Source organism: Histomonas meleagridis, assembly GCF_020186115.1.
Source record: "Histomonas meleagridis strain 2922-C6/04-10x chromosome Unknown contig_24, whole genome shotgun sequence".
Lineage (NCBI taxonomy): Eukaryota > Parabasalia > Tritrichomonadida > Dientamoebidae > Histomonas > Histomonas meleagridis.
The window spans coordinates 293,003-315,399 of NW_027150826.1; the positions used below are offsets into that span (position 1 = coordinate 293,003).

The 22,397-nt window shown below is 29.6% G+C and overlaps 9 protein-coding genes across 9 annotated transcripts; 4 read left to right on the forward strand and 5 right to left on the reverse strand.

Annotated features, from left to right (window-relative positions):
• Nucleotides 1-1,326: 1,326 nt before the first annotated feature.
• GO595_003987 (aldo/keto reductase) lies at nt 1,327-2,181 on the reverse strand (the record flags this gene model as incomplete). The annotated part of the gene is made up of 1 exon (XM_067917068.1): nt 1,327-2,181. One exon carries the CDS (start codon nt 2,179-2,181, stop codon nt 1,327-1,329), a length of 855 nt encoding a protein of 284 aa, XP_067775882.1.
• Nucleotides 2,182-2,729: 548 nt separating this feature from the next.
• Nucleotides 2,730-3,962, reverse strand: GO595_003988 (RNA recognition motif domain containing protein; the record flags this gene model as incomplete). The annotated part of the gene is made up of 1 exon (XM_067917069.1): nt 2,730-3,962. One exon carries the CDS (start codon nt 3,960-3,962, stop codon nt 2,730-2,732), a length of 1,233 nt encoding a protein of 410 aa, XP_067775883.1.
• A 2,823-nt stretch (nt 3,963-6,785) lies between these two features.
• GO595_003989 (uncharacterized protein) lies at nt 6,786-7,514 on the reverse strand (the record flags this gene model as incomplete). Its single annotated transcript, XM_067917070.1, has 1 exon — nt 6,786-7,514. One exon carries the CDS (start codon nt 7,512-7,514, stop codon nt 6,786-6,788), a length of 729 nt encoding a protein of 242 aa, XP_067775884.1.
• Nucleotides 7,515-9,611: 2,097 nt separating this feature from the next.
• On the forward strand, nt 9,612-10,124 carry GO595_003990 (receptor expression-enhancing protein 5-like; the record flags this gene model as incomplete). Its single annotated transcript, XM_067917071.1, has 1 exon — nt 9,612-10,124. The coding sequence occupies one exon, from the start codon at nt 9,612-9,614 to the stop codon at nt 10,122-10,124; it is 513 nt and encodes a 170-aa protein (XP_067775885.1).
• Nucleotides 10,125-10,286: 162 nt separating this feature from the next.
• Nucleotides 10,287-10,760, forward strand: GO595_003991 (cyclophilin-type peptidyl-prolyl cis-trans isomerase-2, Bmcyp-2; the record flags this gene model as incomplete). The annotated part of the gene is made up of 1 exon (XM_067917072.1): nt 10,287-10,760. The coding sequence occupies one exon, from the start codon at nt 10,287-10,289 to the stop codon at nt 10,758-10,760; it is 474 nt and encodes a 157-aa protein (XP_067775886.1).
• A 260-nt stretch (nt 10,761-11,020) lies between these two features.
• GO595_003992 (60S ribosomal protein L19) lies at nt 11,021-11,557 on the reverse strand (the record flags this gene model as incomplete). Its single annotated transcript, XM_067917073.1, has 1 exon — nt 11,021-11,557. One exon carries the CDS (start codon nt 11,555-11,557, stop codon nt 11,021-11,023), a length of 537 nt encoding a protein of 178 aa, XP_067775887.1.
• A 372-nt stretch (nt 11,558-11,929) lies between these two features.
• On the forward strand, nt 11,930-13,669 carry GO595_003993 (N-terminal kinase-like protein; the record flags this gene model as incomplete). Its single annotated transcript, XM_067917074.1, has 1 exon — nt 11,930-13,669. One exon carries the CDS (start codon nt 11,930-11,932, stop codon nt 13,667-13,669), a length of 1,740 nt encoding a protein of 579 aa, XP_067775888.1.
• A 3,987-nt stretch (nt 13,670-17,656) lies between these two features.
• Nucleotides 17,657-19,039, reverse strand: GO595_003994 (Psp-related protein; the record flags this gene model as incomplete). Its single annotated transcript, XM_067917075.1, has 1 exon — nt 17,657-19,039. One exon carries the CDS (start codon nt 19,037-19,039, stop codon nt 17,657-17,659), a length of 1,383 nt encoding a protein of 460 aa, XP_067775889.1.
• A 426-nt stretch (nt 19,040-19,465) lies between these two features.
• Nucleotides 19,466-21,877, forward strand: GO595_003995 (cytoplasmic heat shock protein 70; the record flags this gene model as incomplete). Its single annotated transcript, XM_067917076.1, has 1 exon — nt 19,466-21,877. The coding sequence occupies one exon, from the start codon at nt 19,466-19,468 to the stop codon at nt 21,875-21,877; it is 2,412 nt and encodes an 803-aa protein (XP_067775890.1).
• Nucleotides 21,878-22,397: the final 520 nt, after the last annotated feature.

Below are 22,397 nucleotides of genomic sequence, written 5' to 3' on the forward strand. Positions count from 1 at the left end.
CTATATTAGAAGATATTTTGTGATTACGATAATAACCGCTCTGATTTAAAAGTGGCAACGGTACCGTTATTTAAGGTACCCCTAGTATGAGGAACATATAATTAACATTTTAATAATATTTTCTTTACCAAAATGATGATTGTTAAATTTTATCAAAATTAATGATAAGATTAGATAGGGGAATTGACACAGAAAAAAACCAAATGAATAATATTTTTAAATTGGGATTTGATTTTTGCCTTTGCTATAATACTTAAGCGGCTCATATTTAAATTTGAATGAAAAAAAGAATAAAAATCAGAAGTTGAGAAGCTGTTCCAACTTGAGTTTTGGAAAACATTTTAAATTTTTTTAAAAAATTTTCCATAAATAAAGAAAAAAGCAATTTTTATTAAGTTATTTCTTCAACTCGATTTTTTGATGATGCAAAAGAGAAAATCAAATTTAGATAAATAATTTCAGTATTTATGTTTAAATGTTGTGTACTTCAAGTTTCAAATTAATGTTAAATATAGAGGTGAAATTATTTTTAAATCATGATTTAATAAATTGAAATTGTTTGATTCACAATAAATGCCTTTTGCTTTGAAGTGTCGGCATAAATGTGTACAGAAGAGTGGAACGTTTTGATTTTGTTGTTTACCATAACAGTTCCAATAATTGAAGTCATTGTCCATAAATTTGAACCAGGTATAATCTGCGTTTCAAACCCTTTTGTCTTAAATGATTGTGATTTTTCATTTTCCCAAAAAGAAGATATATTTGTTTTTCCCACAATTGAATGTCCATTAAAGCATAACTGAGAATTTTGACTATAATAATCCATTGCTTCTTTTTTATTGGAAGACAGCTTAGAAAAGAAAACATTGGCAACGTTTTCAGAAATTGCAAATGCTTCTTGTTCCATTTTGGCAGAGGAATTGAGAAACTTTGTTTGCACCTCCAAAGAAAAAATCCAAAACAAAGCTTTATAAAGCTGCTAGCAAAATATTATTTTCACTTTAGATACAAATATAAGTGTGCTAGTATACCAACTAACAAACTGGTTAGTTGATATTACAAGTGGCTATATTGGAGATCATTTTTTAAAAAATACAAAAACCAAAAATTAAAAATAAAAAAAAAAATTGTTTTGGGTGATATTGCTATAGCCAATTTTGTGTTAGTTTGTATTGGACATTCTCCGAATATAAATTGTTGTTTGAAATTAAATTAATTTCCATTTTTATTGTGTCACTATTGCTTTACATATGTAACAAAACATTTCATTTACTTTTATTTAATGATTTGATTACATATTTAAGTAAAATCAATACGTGTTTTTGTTTAATCATCAAATTTTCGGGCTCTAATTGCCTTTATTTGCTCAAGGTCATAATGGTCGATTAGCTCGCTCTTACCAGTATCTAAAGTTGCGATTTTCTCCATTTCTTCTTTTGTGATTTCGAAATCCCAAACATCCAAATTTTCAAGCAAACGATCCTTATGAACAGTTTTTGGAATTACAATTATACCTCTTTGGATATTCCATCGAAGCATTACTTGTGCAACTGTTTTATTATGATTCTTTGCAATTTCCATTAATATTGGATTTTCAAAGACACCTCTTTTGGCTTGAGCAAGTGGTGACCATGCCTCACACTTAACGCCCAATTCTTCCATATGTACACGTGCATATTCTTTTTGATATAATGGATGACATTCAACTTGATTAACTGCGGGGGCAACTTTGTTATTTAGAACCAAATCCAAAAGGCGGTCTGGATAAAAGTTCGAAACGCCAATTGCTCTGATTTTACCAGATTCATACAATTCTGTCATTGCACGCCATGAACCATAATAATCTCCGTATGGAAGATGGATTAAATATAGATCAATGTAATCAAGCCCAAGTCTTTTCAATGATTTTTCAAATGCTATTTTTGTTTTTTCATAACCAGCATTTTGGGGTGCAAATAATTTTGTGGTGATAAAAAGTTCTTCTCGTGGAACACCACATTCTTTAATGGCTTCTCCAACAGCCTCTTCATTACCATAAGATGCTGCTGTATCAATTAATCGATATCCTGCTTTTATGGCTTCAATAACAATTTCTTTACATTGCTTTGGATCACGAATTTGGTAGACACCAAAACCTAACATTGGAATTTCAACTCCATTATTTAATGTTGTTGTTTTCATTTAAGAAAGTGATGTGATTTAAATTCAATTTGAATTCAAAAATCGGCTTCATTCATTCAAAATCATGTAAATTATTCAAAATTTATCGTCAAAAAATGCCCCCAACAAAAACTAAATATCTATGAATTGTGTAACTTTTATTCTAATATATTTAAAGTACTTGAATTGTGAGTGTTTAGTGTAAAAATTCACTTAGATCAAAGACATATCTTAAAAAAATGATTAAATATGTTTGAATCTTCTTTTTTCTTATTATTTAAGTAGTACAACTATTTTTTACTTAAGATGTTTATATCAAAAATAGCAACTGAACCAAACAAACAAATGTTTGGTTCAATTATAAATTTCATAATCTCCAAAAATATACTTACTATGACCTAATCTATTAGAGAAGATATTGTTTTAAGATTAAATTACTATTCTATAAGCTCACAATGGTATTTTTATTCATATGAATCGCTCATTTCGAATTTATCTTATATGCATTTGTTAATCAACCACACACAACATGTAAAATTCTTTATTCTAATCTCAAATAAAAGCGAAAGTCACTCACTACCAAACATTTTTTGGAGTAATCCTCTGATGTCTGGCTTTTCTGCACTATCGCCATCTGCATTACCTTGTTGTGTATCTGGAGGGTTAAATGGTGATTTCTTTTCTGTTGCTTCAGGCTTTGTTATAGTTTGTTGTTGTTGAGTCTGATCGTTCTGTTGCGGTTGAAGCGGTTGCGGTTGTTGTTGCGGCGGTTGCGGTTGTGGAGGTTGTGGCGGCGGTTGTTGGTACTGTTGTTGAGGCGGTTGTTGTTGCATATACTGCTGTTGGTAGTACTCTTGATTCACAGGGGGGTACTGTTGTGGTGGATAAGGGTACGCCATACCATATGGTTGTGGAGGATAACCCATATATATAAATCCTGGATTCATATATGAATATGGATATGGGTATGGATATGGTTGCCCCGGATATGGGCCTTGGTAGTTTTGATAGTTTTGTTCGTAGTTGTCATCTCTTCTTCCTTTAGAATTATCATTTCGATATCGATCTTCTTTTCGTCTGTTGTTACGAGAACGTTCGGCTCTTCGACGTTCGTCGCGTTCACGTTCAGTTTCTGTAGGACGACTCTTTTGGTCGTCATCATCTTCAAGATTAAATACAACTTCAGTTTTGATATCATGAATCTCAACAGTACCAGATTCTTCAACAGCTTTCTTGGCCGCTCGAAGATCATAATACTTGACAACAAACTCATTTTCGCTTTTTTCAATAAAATCGCTAATTTCACCAAATTTCGAAAATGCCTCTTGGACCTCATCTTTGGTAACAGTTTGTTCTCCGGGTGAAATCTTAACAGTTATCGTAGAACATGTTTGAGTAGGGTCGAAATTTGCATCAGGTGATGAATATGCAAATGAAGTGTGGATTTCTCGGTTTTGAATATTGCGACCCTCAAGTCCATCAACAGCTTTTTTAGCATCACGAGAATCATAAAAAGTAATAAAAGCTATTCCTTTTTGATTAACACGGCTAAAAGTTAAAAATACTTCTCCAAATTCAGAAGCTATCTCTTTGAGTTTTTGTGTACTTAACTTTGAGTCTAGGTTACGAAGGAAAACAGTATGAATTGGTGAAATATCAAGATTTTCTCTTCTCAATTCTGCTTTTTGCCGAATCGGCTGAACATTTTTATTTTCAACATGTTGTGATTTACCATAATCTTGATTTAAGCTGTCAGGCTGATTAATCCTTTCATATGGCCTTACTTTTGAACCTTTATTCATTTGTCACTTTTGGCCCATTCTTTCAATATAATCATAAACGGCCCAACAATTTTCTTTCTGGGTTGTTGAAGAGTAAGTCTAATAATTTTAAACTGTTTTTATTTAAAACACTCAATAGTCTAAATAATAAGCAAGTTTTATGTTCGATAATTTATGCGAATTTCTAAGTTTTTAAGTACTTATGCTTCATTTTCTGCATGTTATGTGACCGAGTATTAATACAAACGTGGTGTGAAAATTGTATCAAAAAGTTTACTTAGATGGCGCAAAACAATAACGTTGTAACCTTTTTCTCATTTATTTATTAATCTTTATTATATTTTCTGAACTAAGTTGTGATAAATTAAAACACCTTTTTCATAAAGTGTGTTAAATACTTATTTATATCTATTAGAGCCTTGAAAGATCTTAAAAATTATCGGATAGTTGTGAACGATAATTGGAAAGCTATTTGAATATTTGAACATCTATATCTTTTTATATGTTTATATTATAACTTCATATATATATTGGTGATCATTAAAAAACTTTATGAATTAGTATTGTTATTCCATTGCTTGGAATCATTAGCTTCATCACAATGTGATCATTGAGTAATTTACACCACTTTTATAAAGTCCGATAAGGTTTCGAATTGTGATGATAAGTGCTATTTTATATAAATTATTTTTAATAATTTCGGTATATTACTTTAAAATATTAAAATATTTATTAATAAAAACATTAAACAAAATGAATTAAGATCTTCGATATTAATAACATTTTCATGTGAAAGAGTACATTTAACAAGCTTGATATATTTTGATTTATTCTAGAATATGATAACTATTTCATTTGAAGGAATTGCTTTACAAATTACAAATTTTCATAAAGATTTTTAAATTGTTTGACGGAAATCATAATTATTTTGTAATGCTATTTCTTAACTTTTTTGTATTTCATTTGCATTAACTCCTTCTTTACTTAATTGGAGTTCCTAATCATTCCTTGAAAGTCCATCATAGTTAAAGAATAATAGGAAAATGATCCATTTGTGTTTACAATTGTTTTGTTTTATTTCTAATTTAAAATATGCAAAATATTCAATATGAAGTTAATGAGTAATATTTAAAATAATTAAAATTTATTCAATATAAATACATGTAAAATTTGAATATATTAATCCTGCATTTCTAATATTGAAGGTGTTGGATCTAAACACTTAACCACTATAGCCCCTGAGTTAATTGCCCTTGATGTGGCACATGTTCCAGAAGCAAAGAAAAATCAAGAAGATTGAGCAATTAAATGAATGGAATCCCCAACTATAAAGTTCTCCCTTTAAAAACTCATTTCCTTCGATTTGAAGTTGCTAGCTTAAGTAGTGAAAGAAGATTGAATTTCTTTGATATTTTCCATTATATGATGATCATTTTTTAAAAACTGATTAATTACAATTAAATAGGTTCATACGTTATAAGATAAAAAACATATTTATTTTAATAATGTTAACATTTTCACAACTCATCGCTCTCCATGAGAATCTTCAAGTTACGCGCTTTATTGTTGATTCTTTCTCTTTCATTTCGTACGAAGTATTGTGTTTGATGTGGAACATATTTTGATGGCGCAAGGATTGGTGATTTCGCTTCTTGCTCTTTCTCAATTTCGCTTGAAATTTTCGAAATAACTTCTTTCTTTCGCAAAATTTCCTTTTGAGGGTCCATTTTTTGTAACCGAGTCGATTTATTCGAAATCTGAATTATCTGAACCTGTTCTTCATCTTCGCTTATATTTTGTTGTACTGCGTTTTTACGTTTTTGTTTCATGTTTTCAATGATTTTTTTCGAGGCAGGCGTCATATGTGAATGTGATCTTGGTTGAAGTGAAGCTCGTGTGGTTTCTTCATTTCTGTGTCTAAAAGAAGCAGCTTGCCTTTCGCAAAATCCTTCAAAATCTCTGGATTTGAGACTTTGCGCACGATTATTTGGCTTTTTTTCTTGTGTATGTGTTTTTGGTAGTAATTCTGGATTTTCTTTCATAAACTGTTTTGTGCTAATTTTTCGCATTTCTTTTTGTTTAATATTTTGCTCATTTGAATCATAAGAAATTGGTTTATCGTCAAGCCTATTTGAAGAGAAACTATTTACTCTATTCCCAGTTTTGGTAATTCTTCCATATTCATCCCAGATTTCTTCTTTTCGAATGTAATTATTTTTATCAAATGAAAATGTTTTTTTCCGTACTGTGTAACGTAAATCAATTTCGGGGTAATCATTTATATTGTCATCTCGCCAAGCTTGTGCTAATTTCCTTTTTTTGATTATTGTTTCTTCGCTTATTCTCCTCAAAATCCGCGGGATATAATTCGGAGTGCCCCATTTTTAACGTATTACACATAACTATTAATATTTCCAAGCTTATTAACAAAAATTTTTTGTTCTAATTGTATATTTTATAAGCTCCCAAGCTATTTAAGAGAAGCAACAACTCTAAAAATTTGTTTATAAATTTTATGATCATGTCTGTTTTTCAATATTTAATATGAATTAAGGCAAATCATATGTAAGTTGTTAGTCTGTCCTATTCTTGAAGCAGTGGTCACTTTGTTCATTTTTTTTAACTCTTTAAAGAGCATACAATATATCGTTAAAAAATGTAAATATAAAAAAATCACAATGAAATGAATAAGGTAAACGAGATAGTTATAACGAATAATTGGTAAATGAACACAAAATTTTGCTTATCAGATATTAATCTGATTAATACCATAAATCGAAAACATTCATAACAAGTTAAACAAGGTAATTTATTTACTATTTGAAGGTGAATATATATATATTCTCATCCATATATCTTATAAAATGTATTCAGTAAAACGTCAGTTCTCATTTCAGTTACCGCGTCCACACCCAAGCATTCATAGAAATATGATGCAATAGGCTCTTCTCTATATGCGAAGTCAGCCTCACATTGCATCTTGACCAAAATACTTCTTCGAGTGACCGGAAGTAAAGGCATGGATTTCTTGAGCGTACCTTTTCTTCTTCTTTTGTACGTCAATCTATGCCTTCTTCGTGGCATAGCTGTACTTGGAGTATTATTTGATGCTTGTGAACCAAAACTATCTGTTGTAGTACTTGAATATTGCTTTGAAAATGACGTTTTTAGCTTGTTAAGATCGTTTTCTATCTCTTTAATTTGGGATGGATTTGAATTAGAAATAATATTTTTGACATCAGACTCAGGCCACTGAGTTTGAGTAATATCTGTTTGCATCATTTCGGTAATGAATTGATTTAATGATTCAAAAGATGATCCTGATCCATCGAAATATAATTCTTCTAATCCATGAATTATTAAGTTATACAAATACCCAAGGCCACGGTCGAGTATGTTTTGTCCAGTGACGTCCAAGTGTTTCAATGTCGAAACATTGGATAATTCATCAAGAACTGGATAAAGGTGTCTACCGTAAACGGTCGGCGAGGTACCCCTAATAATCAAAGAGCCGATAGAACTTGATTTGATGTAATTTGCCAAAATTTTCATTGATTCGTCAACGTTAACCATTGAAATCGAGTTTGAAATGTCTATATCGGCTATGTTTGGATTATTTGCAAGAAACCGACAAAATTTCTGAACTTCTGTCGGTTTCATCTGGTTATTTGCCCATGAAAGGTTACACACAGTCGAAAGTCTCGAATTCGATAAGCAATCATAAATTGCTGATGTATTGTTAACATCAAATCGAATACAATCTAAAGATATACGACTTGGGGAAAATTGTGCTAATGAAAGAGATTTTATAAGTGATGAAAATGATTCCGCTGTAAATTCACATAAAGATAAAATTAAATTTTCTAATACATAAAATGAAGATATTGGTTGTGTAAGTGGTTTCGAAAAATCATTCCGTGATAAATTAAGTTTGGTGTACGACGGCTCTGATGACATAACACTTGGTAAAAACGATGAAAGATTGATGCCGCAATTGATCAGAAAAAGTTTGGTGATGGAGTTTGATGCGGCGGTTTTTATGAAATTTGTGAAAATGTCATCGAGCGGTTCGGAGCATGAAGCAGAATAAAAATAAAGTCGCTTCAATGATTGAAATGTTGAGTATTCGTTGAGTGCATTTAGAATCCCTTTGATGTTTATCGGTGAAAAGCGACACTTAGTAAAAGATAAAGAGAATATATGAAGATTTTGAGAATTTAATGATTGAAGGAAAACAAGAAATTCAGGATTAATAAGTTCGCATTCCTTCAAACAAAAATCGGTAACATTTGACCCAAAACCTGAATTAATTATTTTTTGTAAGGCTTCTTGATTTGCTGAAAATTTTATGTTTTCAAAGCTTATCTTGTTGATGGCTGGGTTGTTCTGGGCAAGGCCAAATACTTTTTCTGAGAAAGAACAAAGATTGAGGTTTTTGAGAATAATGTGATTGATATTTGGATCATTTACAAGACAAAAGATAATGGAGGAAATAAAATTGGACGAAGCAGTTTCACTAGTAAATGTGAATTCATTTATTGGATTTTGGAGTTTTTCAGTAATTTCAATTATATTCTCCAAATTTTGAAGATGAGAAAGTTGATGATTTGAGAGAACATGAAGCATAAAACGATCTACTCTTATCGATTCTGTTTTGTAATTAAAGTTACATCCTTCAAATTCATTTAAAACATCTGTTATTTGTAATTTGACTTCCAATTGTTCTTTCATCAAAAACTTTAAAATAGTATATATGACGTTTGTGAAAATAATATATTCATTTGATTTTAATGTTAAAGCGGTGGATCCATTACAATGAAATGTTACTTGTGATGATTTTAGCTCTATTAGTGTAATATTTAGATATGGCAAAAAACGAGACACTAAAAGTGATCTTGGAAATGCCTTTTGTTCAAGTAAAAATAATCCAAAATTTGTCACCACTAAAAAACGACTTTGAAAATTTCCATGAGTATTTAACTTCTTAACCTTACCCATCCACAGAGCTTGCGTTGATTGTAATTTAAATACAGGATGGATTGAGGCTAAGTCAAAAGATTGCTCCATTGATTTCCCCTTCATCTTCAATTGTACGTACTTTAAACTTTTTGTTAGAATTACATTTTCAGAAAATTTTGCGTTGTAAAAAATAAATAAATTTTATTTAACTTTTTACAAGTTTCTCACGTCTGATAAACTTCTCAATGTAGTTGACACAAACAAGTATTCCTCTCATTTCAAGAACATTTTGGAAGTTAAATTTAAAGGGTGTGAAGATTAGATACTTTTTTCTGTTTATATCAATAAAAACAAATTAAAAATGAAACTTTATGAATAAATTTTTCCATTTCTAAAATTTTCCATGCAATCAAAATTATAAAAATTCGGGGGCTAGTATGTATCATATGAAATAAATATAAGAATCATAAATCCTTAAAATACAAATTTCATACATTTTTTTTTGATATTCAAAAATTGGTAAAAAGTATTATCTTTTACAGTCCCTTTTTAGAATAAAATGGTGTTAGGCCTAATGTTTTGATATTATGCATACTCAGTAAATACTTCAGTTGAAAATAAAATCATTGTTGATTATTTTATAAATTAATCTTATCAAACGACCGTTTATAGAATTTATCAAAAGTGACGAGAAATTTGACAACATTCAAAATGCAGTACCTAGCCGATTTCGGTCTATATGCATCAAATCTTTTGGCAACAGCACTGAAGGTAGTATACCCTGCATATGCTTCCTACAAGGCTACTATTAGTGAAAACAAGGACGACGATACAACATGGCTTATTTATTGGGTTGTTGTTGCAGTTGAATCATTCATCGAAGCTTATCTCATTCCATTCGTTTCATGGGTTCCATTCTTTATGATCGTTCGCGTATTATTCTATGTATGGCTTCAATTACCAATTTTCAATGGATCTATTGTTTTATTCAAACGATTTATCCGCCCATTCTTTGAAGAAAATGCCTCTACATTTAACACTATTGTTCGTGTAGAAGGTGAGGAAGATAAAGCTAAGAAGATTAAACAAAGAAAAGAATTAAGAATGGCTTACTACAAGATATTAGCTTATGTTGACCCTGAAAACAAGCATATTCCACCAGGCCCATGGGTGAAAGGCTGGCAACCACCACAACCACCACAATTCGCTTCAATTCCTAAGTAAAACATCATTTGATAAGCATTTTGGAGTGCCCCATCTCGAACGTTTATTTTTTGAACCAGTCTGTTTGTGTAAACCATAGAAAACTATTTGGAAACAAATGGCAAACCCAAGAGTTTGGCTTGATATGTATGATTTATTTCTAATTCTAGAACTATAGATGGGATGCAAGCAGGAAAAATCATAATAGAGCTTTTTGCTGACCGAGTTCCAAAAACAGCAGAAAATTTCAGAATGTTATGTACAGGAGAAAAAGGTGTTGGAAGATCTGGAGAAAAATTACACTACAAAGGTTGCAAATTCCATAGAATCATACCACATTTTATTATTCAATCGGGGGACTTTATCGCAAATGATGGAAGTCAAAACGAAAGTATTTATGGTCAACGATTTGATGACGAAAATTTCGTCGTTAAACATGATCAACCTGGAATTGTTTCCATGGCAAATAGTGGTCGTAATACAAATGGTGGACAATTCTTCATCACTTTAGTCAAAGCACAATGGCTTGATAATCATCACGTTGCATTTGGCAAGGTAATAGAAGGCATGAATGTTGTCGAAATGATACAAGCTGCAGGTTCAAGCAATGGCGTACCAAAACAAAACATAATAATTTCTGACTGTGGCGAAATCTAATCAAAATAACTAAACCAAATGTTTGCAAATAGGATATGTATGCTAATTAACTTTGTTTACACCTCTTTTATGATTCGTATAAAATGATGAATAGTAATTACAATTAAATTTTATTTTTGGAATTGGTGTGATCAAGTTAGTAGAAACATAAAATAATTTTCTCCGATTAAAACATAATTTGAAATTATTATTAATATATGAAAAAGTTGATCATGTTTTTTCAGTTATTTATAATCAGCTTATTATTCAGTAAGTATGGTTTACTTAGCTGCGGCGGCCTTCTTTTCCCTCATTCTGCGGCTACGAGCACGACGAGCTGCAATTTGTTGTTGAAGATTCTTTTCACGCTCGTTTTCGACCTTGAGTGTGTGAATATGTTCCATTAAAACACGCTTGTTACGGAATTCGTTACCCTTAGCCTTAAGATATAATTTGCGATATAAATGGGAATCGATTTCCTTCTTCTGTTTGAAGTCTCTAAGTGTGCGACGGAGAACGCGAATACGGCGGATCCATTGCCACTTTGAGTTAAGACGGGCATTGCGTGTACCACGACGCTTACCATAACCCCTATGACGACCAAGGCGCTTAGCAAGAACACGCTTTGTATGGCGTGCGCTTGAGTGCATGGCGACTGGACGACGGACAATGATACCATCACCAACAAGCTTTCTGATCTGTTGACGTGAGTTTGCCATTGCAATAGTGGAAATTTCGGTCTCATCCATCCATACGCGGCCAACGCCACAGTTAAGAACTGATGCTGCTAAACGCTTTTGAAGTTTAAGGCTTGACATTTTTCCAAAAGGGGGACTTGGTCGCTCAAAACCGAAAAAACCAGGAAAATAAACGTTTTTTGTTGACATGCGTTGACAAAACAACACAATTCTGTTTATGATTTACTCAAGATACTGGATAGCATTAATTTAAAATAGTAACTCTAAACAACTCATCAGATTTATCAAGCTCTAACGTTCTTTTTTCTTTTTTGATTGATATCTAATTCATTGAAATTTATTTGAATGATATTAATGAAGACAAAATATATTAATTATATTATGATTTAATGAAAAGCACTTGTTTTTGTTCATTATTATTAAGGATTGGAAAAGAAATTTATGTTTGGTTTTACTTTGTTATTTGGTCGGATTCCCCACAGTTAAAACCAAATGTGGTTTTTTAGAAAAAAAGGGCCGCCTTATACACTTGGTGATCAAATATCCTTTTCAGAGAATCCTCTAAGTATAAAAATGTTTCATGGAATTCGAAATTCCGACCAAAAAGAATTTTCAATTTTTGAATTTCGACCAAAATCAAATCCTTTGGAGCAAGCTTTAACACAAAATGCAATAAAATCATGGAGAACAATTAGACACCCATCTATTCCAAATTTTATTGAATCATATGATCATGAAGGAGCTTCATATGTTGTTACTGAGAAATTATTAGCATTTGATGAATCCAAAATATCACCAAAAGAAATATCATATGCTGCTTATACTCTTATTGACTTTGTAAGTTTTATGCATGATGCCAATGGAATTCATGGAAATCTCAAAACTGACTCTCTCTTTCTAACCAATGGTCATGAACTTAAAGTTGGTGGGCTTCAGTGGCTTACCATTAACAATGATGGGCCAATTAATACATATCATAAAGATTGGCTTAAATCCATTTCAGTCACAAATTTAGATCCTACCACAGCTGATCTTTTCTTTTCGGGGACTATTCTTTCCTCATGGCAAAAGTCATTACCACGCAAAACGAATAAATATATTCAAAAATGGAAAAACAACAATGGTAATTTACCTGATCCAAAAGACTTTCTCTCACTTCCTGAATGGAAGTCAGACAACTTTGTTCAACATTTATTATTTTTACGTGATCTTCCCATGAAAGATTCTTTTGAACGCGAAACATTTTTTAAGAAACTTATTGATTATATCCCAAACTTTTCACCGTCTATGTGTGAATATCTTTTATTACCTAAGCTTCTATCCTCACTTTCATATGCACAAGAGCCATCAATAATTCCGTTAATTTTTTCTCTATCAAAAAGTTTGAAAACCGAAACTTTTGATGAAATCATCATTCCTAACATTTTACCATTATTTGAGAACAAAGATCGAAGTATTCGTGTCAGTTTATTAACGCAAATTACCAACATATTACCACATTTAAACAACAAAACGATTAATGATCGAATATTTCCTAATGTAGTTTTAGGACTTAGTGATTCATCCAATACGCTTAAAGCGTCTACAATTATTTCGATGGTACATTTAGCCCCATATTTAAATGTCACCAATATCCGTAACTTAATTCGCGAGCTTAAAAAATTGCATTCTGATAATGAGCCATCGATTCGTTGTAATTCTATTGTTTGTCTTGCAAAGATAGCTGAATATATTGAGCCTGAGTTTCGTAATCAAACATTATCGCAATGCTTTACGAAAGCAGCGTTGGATCAATTTCCACCTGCGCGGAAAGCAGCAATAGCCGCTTGGAAAACTACGAATAAATATTTCGATAAGAATGACGTCGCTAAAGTTATCATTCCGTCAATATCTCATTTGTGTGTTGATAGTTGTGATGATGTGAAAATTTTGGCATTAAAACTATTTAAACAATACGTCGATGAGTTATGTGATGGAGTTAACTTAAACGTTGAAGTGAAGGAACAGAAAAAGGAAAACGTTCAAATGAAAAACGTTGTGGTTAATGACGTAAATGATGGTTGGGATAACATTTCAAGCAATGATGATGATGAGGAAGAAGAGGAAAGAAAAGATGTGAAAAAGAATGTCATACATAGGCAACATAAAAGAAATGATGCCCATAACATCGAAATAGAAAGAATAAACGGTTGGGATGAAGTGGATTGGGAAGAAGAAGACGACTTTGAATAAAGTGTGTGCGAATTATTAATATAATTAAAATCTGGATAAGGAAATTTGAATTTTTCATCAAAAATATTCAGAGTCATTCTCTCTACGATTTCCTTTATACTTAAAATTTATAATTAACTGATGAAAAAAATCATCTTTTTTATTGCTATGAAAAGAATTTTGGAAGACATTTTAAAGATATTCATTTTAATTTTTTTCTACACTTATATTGAAAACCCCAATGAAATTTGGAAACAATTTAATGTTTCGAAGAACAAAAAGTAAAGATTTCCTCAACCAAATTTATATTCAGATAAATTCGTTTTTAAGATAAAGACGTTAAGTCATTTCAGATAGATTTTCTCAAAAAATATGGAAAAATTAAAAAAATGCTTCTGGCGAGAGTCGAACTCGCGATCTTCCGCTTACTAGGCGAACGCTCTAACCACTGGGCTACAGAAGCTTCACGAAAATACATTAAAATGCCTAATCATGAGTTATAAATAAAATGTTTCTCATATCATTAAGTCCTTAAATTATCTTTGAATACAATATGATATACAAAAATAATATTATAATAATATAATCATTCAAACTCATTCAAAAAAAATATCTTTCATAAAAAATTTTAATGAAAAAATTCTTGTCTTCATTTTGCTTCATCTTTAAATCCTTCAAAACAAATTTAAGCACTGTTGTATTTCTGGTATATTCGTTTAATTCGAAAATTAAATCATAAAATTAACAATTAATTTAAAATATATTTTCACACTAAAAAAAATTTCTAAGAAGGAAAGCAACTGACATTTTCCTATTCAATATTTGTCAAACTTGGGTATTATTCATGGAGCTCTCTAAATCGTTGCAGTCAATCATCTTTAATCTCAACGAAGAAAATATCGAATCATCAGTTCAATCAACAATAGAATTATTTACTTACAATAGACAATACACATTCAATCTTCTTATTTCTGGGTTCATATATACAGCATTTGCTTCTCAATTAAACGTCAAATTCCCAATTTTTAAATACTTATTGATGTTAAATTTAGAAGAAGAAAAAACTAATAAAAATACAACAAACCTAGTTCATATATTTAATCTATACTTACTGCAAACAACAACACAAGAATCATTTTTCCTTCTTCGAAAGATGGACGAACAAGGATTATTCGAAACAGATCCTGCAAAATACAATAAGAAAAATTGTGAATTGGTTCTAAATAATGATTTTGCTAACCTGAAGAATTTTAATGAAGAAGGGCATAATCCGAATGAAATAGCAAAAATAATTCGAAATGATGAAATAGAAAAACTTCAAGAAATATCATCACAACCAAATTTTGACTTTAATCAAATCATTGAGCCATCAATTTATGAAAGATGTTCATTTATTAATCAAGAAAATGTTAAATTAATTGATTATGCAGCATTTTTTTCTTCTGTTAAATGTTTTAAATATTTACTTATGAATGGTTCTAAAATAGATAACGCAGGTAAATATGCAGTTGCAGGTGGAAGTTTAGAGATAATTCATTTATGTGAACAGAATCATTCATCATTTGAAGATGCATATGAAACAGCAATTGAATTTCATAAAAATGATATCTTTAAATATCTTTATGAAAAGAAAAAAGGAGAAGTTATAACAAAATCCAATAAACAATCACCTAATATAAATCATGGTAAATCTGAAAAAGACATTGCATATTTTAAAAAAATATGTCTGAATTATAATAATTATATAATTTTTTCATTTTTAGAACAAGAAACAAAGGAAATAACTGAAGATATTATAGAGGAAATTGCAAGAAATGGAAATACATTTCTAATGGATAGTATCATAGAAAATCAACAAATTCCAAATACAATTTTATTGCGCTCGGTTGAATCAGGAAATATTGAAATAGTAAAATTACTTTTAGATAAAGGAATTGATATTAACGCAAAAACTATTCATTTGAATAATTTAGAATATGTTTTAATAATTTGGAATATGTATTAATAATTTGAAACAGCACTTCATATAGCAGTTAAAAATAATAATATAAAAATAGTAAAATTACTTTTAGAGAAAGAAGGAATTGATGTTAATGCAAAATATATTCATTTTAATAATTTGTAATATGTTTTAATAATTTAGAATATGTTTTAATAATTTGAAATATGTTTTAATAATTTTGGATATGTTTTAATAATTTAGAATATGTTTTAATAATTTTTAATATGTTTTAATAATTTGAAACAGCACTTCATATAGCAGTTAGAAATAATAATATAGAAATAGTAAAATTACTTTTAGAGAAAGAAGGAATTGATGTTAATGCAAAAACTATTCATTTGAATAATTTAGAATATGTTTTAATAATTTGATGTATGTTTTAATAATTTGTAATATGTTTTAATAATTTAGAATATGTTTTAATAATTTGATGTATGTTTTAATAATTTGAAATATGTTTTAATAATTTAGAATATGTTTTAATAATTTGATGTATGTTTTAATAATTTGTAATATGTTTTAATAATTTAGAATATGTTTTAATAATTTTTAATATGTTTTAATAATTTGAAACAGCACTTCATATAGCAGTTAGAAATAATAATATAGAAATAGTAAAATTACTTTTAGAGAAAGAAGGAATTGATGTTAATGCAAAAACTATTAATTTGAATAATTTAGAATATGTTTTAATAATTTGATGTATGTTTTAATAATTTGAAATATGTTTTAATAATTTGAAATATGTTTTAATAATTTTTAATATGTTTTAATAATTTAGAATATGTTTTAATAATTTGATGTATGTTTTAATAATTTGTAATATGTTTTAATAATTTAGAATATGTTTTAATAATTTTTAATATGTTTTAATAATTTGAAACAGCACTTCATATAGCAGTTAGAAATAATAATATAGAAATAGTAAAATTACTTTTAGAGAAAGAAGGAATTGATGTTAATGCAAAAACTATTCATTTGAATAATTTGAAATATGTTTTAATAATTTGAAATATGTTTTAATAATTTAGAATATGTTTTAATAATTTGAAATATGTTTTAATAATTTTGGATATGTTTTAATAATTTAGAATATGTTTTAATAATTTTTAATATGTTTTAATAATTTGAAACAGCACTTCATATAGCAGTTAGAAATAATAATATAGAAATAGTAAAATTACTTTTAGAGAAAGAAGGAATTGATGTTAATGCAAAAACTATTCATTTGAATAATTTAGAATATGTTTTAATAATTTGATGTATGTTTTAATAATTTGTAATATGTTTTAATAATTTAGAATATGTTTTAATAATTTGATGTATGTTTTAATAATTTAGAATATGTTTTAATAATTTGGAATATGTATTAATAATTTGAAACAGCACTTCATATAGCAGTTAAAAATAATAATATAGAAATAGTAAAATTACTTTTTGATAAAGAAATTAATATTAAAACAAGTTATTTACTTAAATGAACAATAAAATTATCATCTTTGAAATCTTTACGAGTCGAAAGTAGTTTATTATTTATATATTGTTGATCCAAGTTACATTCATAAGTGCTGTTTGAAATCAAATAAATAATTTTCGGAAAAAAATTGGAAATTCAAATTATTTAAATAAATACAAAATAAAATAGTTAAATATCTTTAGCATTAATATCGATTCTTTCTTGTTCAAGAAGTAATTTAACTATTTCTGTATGACCATTTGAAGATGCCCATAATAGTGACAAAACTTCTCATTTGAAGAAATTCCAAATGCAATTTATAAATACTTAATGATTAGAATAAAAACAAATAAAATTACTATCAAAATTTTAAGTAATTAATGAACAATACTATAAATATTTAACATTTTAATGGTTCAAAGATTATAAGAAAATTTATCCATGAACTAAAAAACATAGTAAAGACGTGAAAATATTCTTTTGATAAATTCAATATGAATATGTAATAATTTGAAAATATATATATAAATTATCACAAATTAAAGAAATTTTATTCATCAAAATCATCTGAAAAATTTTCTTTCTGTTTTCCATTTTGGAAATCACTTTTGTCCGAATGTGATTTATTATTACTATAATCCGAATGTGAATCCTTTTGATGTTTATCATTTGACGATTCACTTTTTTCGCTACTTGAATCAGATTTATTTTTACTAAATTCAGAATGTGATTCAGTTTGATGTTTATCATTCAAAGATTCACTTTTAGCACTGTCTGAGTGCGATTTATTATTACTATAGTTCGAATGTGTATCATTATCTGAATTTGATTTATTTTTACTAAATTCAGAATGTGATTCATTTCGACGTTTATCAGTTTGAGAATAGCTTTTGTTGTTATCTGAATGCGATTCAGTTTTATTGTTTTCAGAATGTGATTCATTTTGTGATTTACTTTTATCACTGTCTGAATGAGATTTATCTGATTTAGAGCTGTCTTTCCTTTCTTCACCAGACGAATTTGTTTTGTTTTCTGTGTCTGATTTTGCATATTCAGATGATTCATCACTATCTGTGGTCCCTCCAAAAACTTTCTCTTTTATCTTCCCAGTGGCAACAACTTCATCACCTAACCCAATCTCTTCCATTCTACTGTTAAGTTCTTCAATTTGATCGATTAATAATGATAAATAATTATCATGTTTTGTAGGATGAAGATTCAGCTTTTCTTCCAAAAGAGCTATCTCGACTTCAAGAGGGACAAGTCTTTGAAGTGCATTTCTTTCAATTCTTGAGTCGGGATCTTGAAGTATTTTAATTATTTTTTGTTCTTCAAACTCATTTTTTGTGCTGTTTACAATTTTGTGGAGATGTATTTTCTTGTTTTGTGTTCGATCTCTTTCATATTCGAGTTCAAGAGCATGGCGATATCTATTATTAACTGTACATGCTGCCATTTGTCTTTTGTACTCATCTTGCTGTGATCTGTAATTTTCGATTGTCTGATTGCCTCGTTGAATTTCAATCATATATGTTGCATTTTCTTTCACAAGTGCACTTGACGTTGCTGGATTATGAATAGATTTGATAACCCTAAGTTCTCGATCTTTCTTTTCAATTTCAGATTCGAGATCTGATAGTTCAGCTCTTAGTTCTCTCTCTTTTCTGGAATATGTGGTGTCTTGTTCTAAATATGAAGCTAAGGCAATGGCATAACCTTCTCGTTCATTAAGCACATCTTGCGCATCATTTACATCTTTTTTAGCTGCTTTTAATTGTGCTTCACTTTGTCGAAATTCAGCAAGAGCTTTTTTGTATTCTTCGATCAAATACTCTTGTTCTCGAAGGGGATCTCCTCCACGCCAAAAGAAATCTGTTGTTCTGCATTTAGCAGGTTGTTTTTTTGCGAATTGTTTCTTTTGTTCTTCAGTCATTTGATCTAACGAGAATTTAAACGTACACCCCAATAACAAAAAAGTGACAGGAACACATTCAAAAAAATTTCACAGGAAAACCGGGAACGATCGTTCATCCATGGATATCAAAATTTTAACGGTCGTTGACTGGCAACGAAAAGTGTCAATAATAGGAAGGGTAAGTATTTTGACAAAGATTATGACAGTGCGATTGATCCACTTTTTGATTTGATACTTTTTTTTTCTCCCACAAAAAACGAATGTTCTTCATTATTTTTTCGAAAAGGAAAAGAAAGATATTATAAATTTTAAACAAGTATAATATGTTTACTTTGTACAGTACTGCTTTTATCTGTGATTATCCCTTATTATCTCCATCAGAATGGGGAATAAAAGGAAAAAAAAAAAAGATGTAACCTTTTTTTGGCATTTTTAAACATTGTTATGAAGCGTCAACCCAAATTCACAGGTGCAATTGGGATTGATTTAGGAACAACACGATCTTGTGTTGGTGTCTTTTATAATGATCAATGCACAATTATGAAAAATCAAATTGATAATAAGGCAACACCATCTCTGGTGGCATTTACAGAAGATGAAATAATTGTTGGTGAAGAAGCGAAATTTGGTTTAGCAGAAAATCCTAGGAATGTTATTTATGATACCAAACGTATGATAGGACGTAAATATAATGATGAAATAATTCAAAACGATAAGAAAACATGGCCTTTTAAAGTTGTTGAAGGTACCAACAATCAGCCACTGATAGAGATTCAACTTGGTAATCAACCCAAGCTATATTTGCCAGAAGAAATTTCAGGGATTATTTTAGAGAAAATGAAATCGGTTGCAGAAGAAAATCTTATGGCTACTGTTACGGACGCCGTTATTACAGTTCCCGCTTACTTTGATAACAGCCAAAGACAAGCAACCAAAGAAGCTGCGAAATGTGCAGGCTTAAACGTCCTCCGAATAATCAATGAACCAACAGCAGCGGCACTAGCATATGCGTATAAAACTCAACCCCAAGGCGAGAAACATATTCTCGTTTTTGACCTTGGTGGCGGAACATTTGATGCATCAATTTTGCTTGTTAATGGATCACATTTTCGAGTTCTTGCAACAGCAGGAAATTCACATCTTGGTGGACAAGACTTTGATAATAATTTAATTAATTACATAACATCTATTTTTCAAAAGAAATATAATTTCGATCCACGAAAATCACAACGTTTACTTCATTTTTTAAAAGATGCATGTGAAAAAGCAAAAATAAATCTTTCGCAAATGTTCCGTACCACTGTTAATTGTCTGGATAATAATAATAATTATATAACCGAACCTATTGATCGAGATAAATTTAATGAACTCAACAAAAACCTTTTCGACTCAACATTATTGACAGTCAAAAAGGTTTTAAAGGATGCACATTTGAAAAAATCAAAGATAGATAATGTTGTTCTTGTTGGAGGCTCATCTAGAATTCCATATATCAAAGAAATGCTTAATGACTATTTTGGATCCATGAAAATTTGTTGTGATATCGATCCAGAAGAAGCAATAGCATTTGGTGCTTCACTTATTGCTGCTGTTCTTAAAAAAGATCCATCGCCATCAATTCAAAACTTTACACTTGAAGACGTTAATCCTTATCCATTAGGGGTGGAAGCAACAGGTCGGAAAATGATTGTATTTATACCCAAGAATACAGTTTTACCAACAACGGCATTTAGATATTTCTCTACCTCAAAAGATTATCAAAAAGAAGCTTCAATCAAAGTTTATGAAGGTGAAAGTGAAAAAGTATTTAACAACAAATTACTTGGTGTATTTTATTTAAATAACATACCTCCAGCACCGAGAGTAAATCAAAAGATCAAAATTTATTTTGATGTGGATGAAGATGGTATTATGCATGTTTCAGCTCAAGATTTAACTTCGGGTAATGTTAAAGGTATTACTATTTCATTAAATAGTTCATTAAATGAACAAAAGAAGGATAAAAAAGAAGAAGATATGTTTAATAATAATAGAGAATTTAATAGGAAGATTAGTGCAAAAGAAACATTCCAAAATTATTGTAATTATTCAAGAAAAGCTATGGAAAAGGGTAAGGCTAATGGTACAATTTCGTCTGAAGAAGAAGAAAAAGTATCAGATGTACTGTTCGAGGCTGAAAAATATCTCACTGATCCAAACTTATTCAAAACGTATTCATATCAAATAGAGAATATGTTTAATGAAGTTAAAGAGGAAATTGGTGATTTGGTGGAAAAAGCAAGACAAAGCACATCAGGTGATATCCAAACAAAGAAAGAAGAAGTAATACCAAAGAAAGAAGAAGTAATCATACCAAAGAAAGAAGTAATCATACCAAAGAAAGAAGAAGTAATCATAACAAAGAAAGAAGTAATACCAAAGAAAGAAGAAGTAATCATAACAAAGAAAGAAGAAGTAATACCAAAGAAAGAAGTAATCATACCAAAGAAAGAAGAAGTAATACCAAAGAAAGAAGTAATCATACCAAAGAAAGAAGTAATCATACCAAAGAAAGAAGAAGTAATACCAAAGAAAGAAGAAGTAATACCAAAGAAAGAAATCAAAAATAACAACATAGAAAAACCAATTGGAAGAATTAAAATTAATGAAAATTATCGAGCATTCTTAGAAAACAGGTTCAGCCAAAAAATCGAACCTAACCAAATCAGGCCACCTCCGACTACCTCCACTACCTCCAATGCCACCGCTAACGCTGATAAACCAATTATCCCTTCGACATACCAAGGTATTCCTGACACCAGAAAAAGAAGAGCAAGAACCACACGTAGGCGCCCTGAAGGATTGCGAGATATTTAATGAGATGCAAATGTATGAACAATTTATTTTTAAAAAAAAACACAAAAACTAATGATCTTTTTATTCTATTTTTTAAAAAGCAAAAGAAAGATATTTTAAATGAGTATAATATGTTTATCTTATGTTGTTATATCTTTATGAAGTCAAAATCTGATTAACTTGCAATAAAACGTTAAATAACTTCTGCCCATCGGAAAATTTTCAAAGATTTTAATTCAATAATTTACACCCGAAATTGAATTGTCTGAAATTTCAATTTCAAAAGTTGAAATCTGAATAACATTTCACGTGCCAAATGAGGAAAGATAAAAAAGATCCTCTTTTGGTTATCCTTTCTCAGTTCAAGGGCCAAGAAATCCAAATTAAGCACAAAAAATCTGATACTGTTTCATCATATTTTAAATTTCCGGATGTTAATGAAAGTTTTTTTGAAAAATTAAACACTGAAATCGAAAGAAATGCATCGGTTGCTCAAGTGCTTCAGCCTATATCAAATAAATTTAAATTAAATTCTTCATTA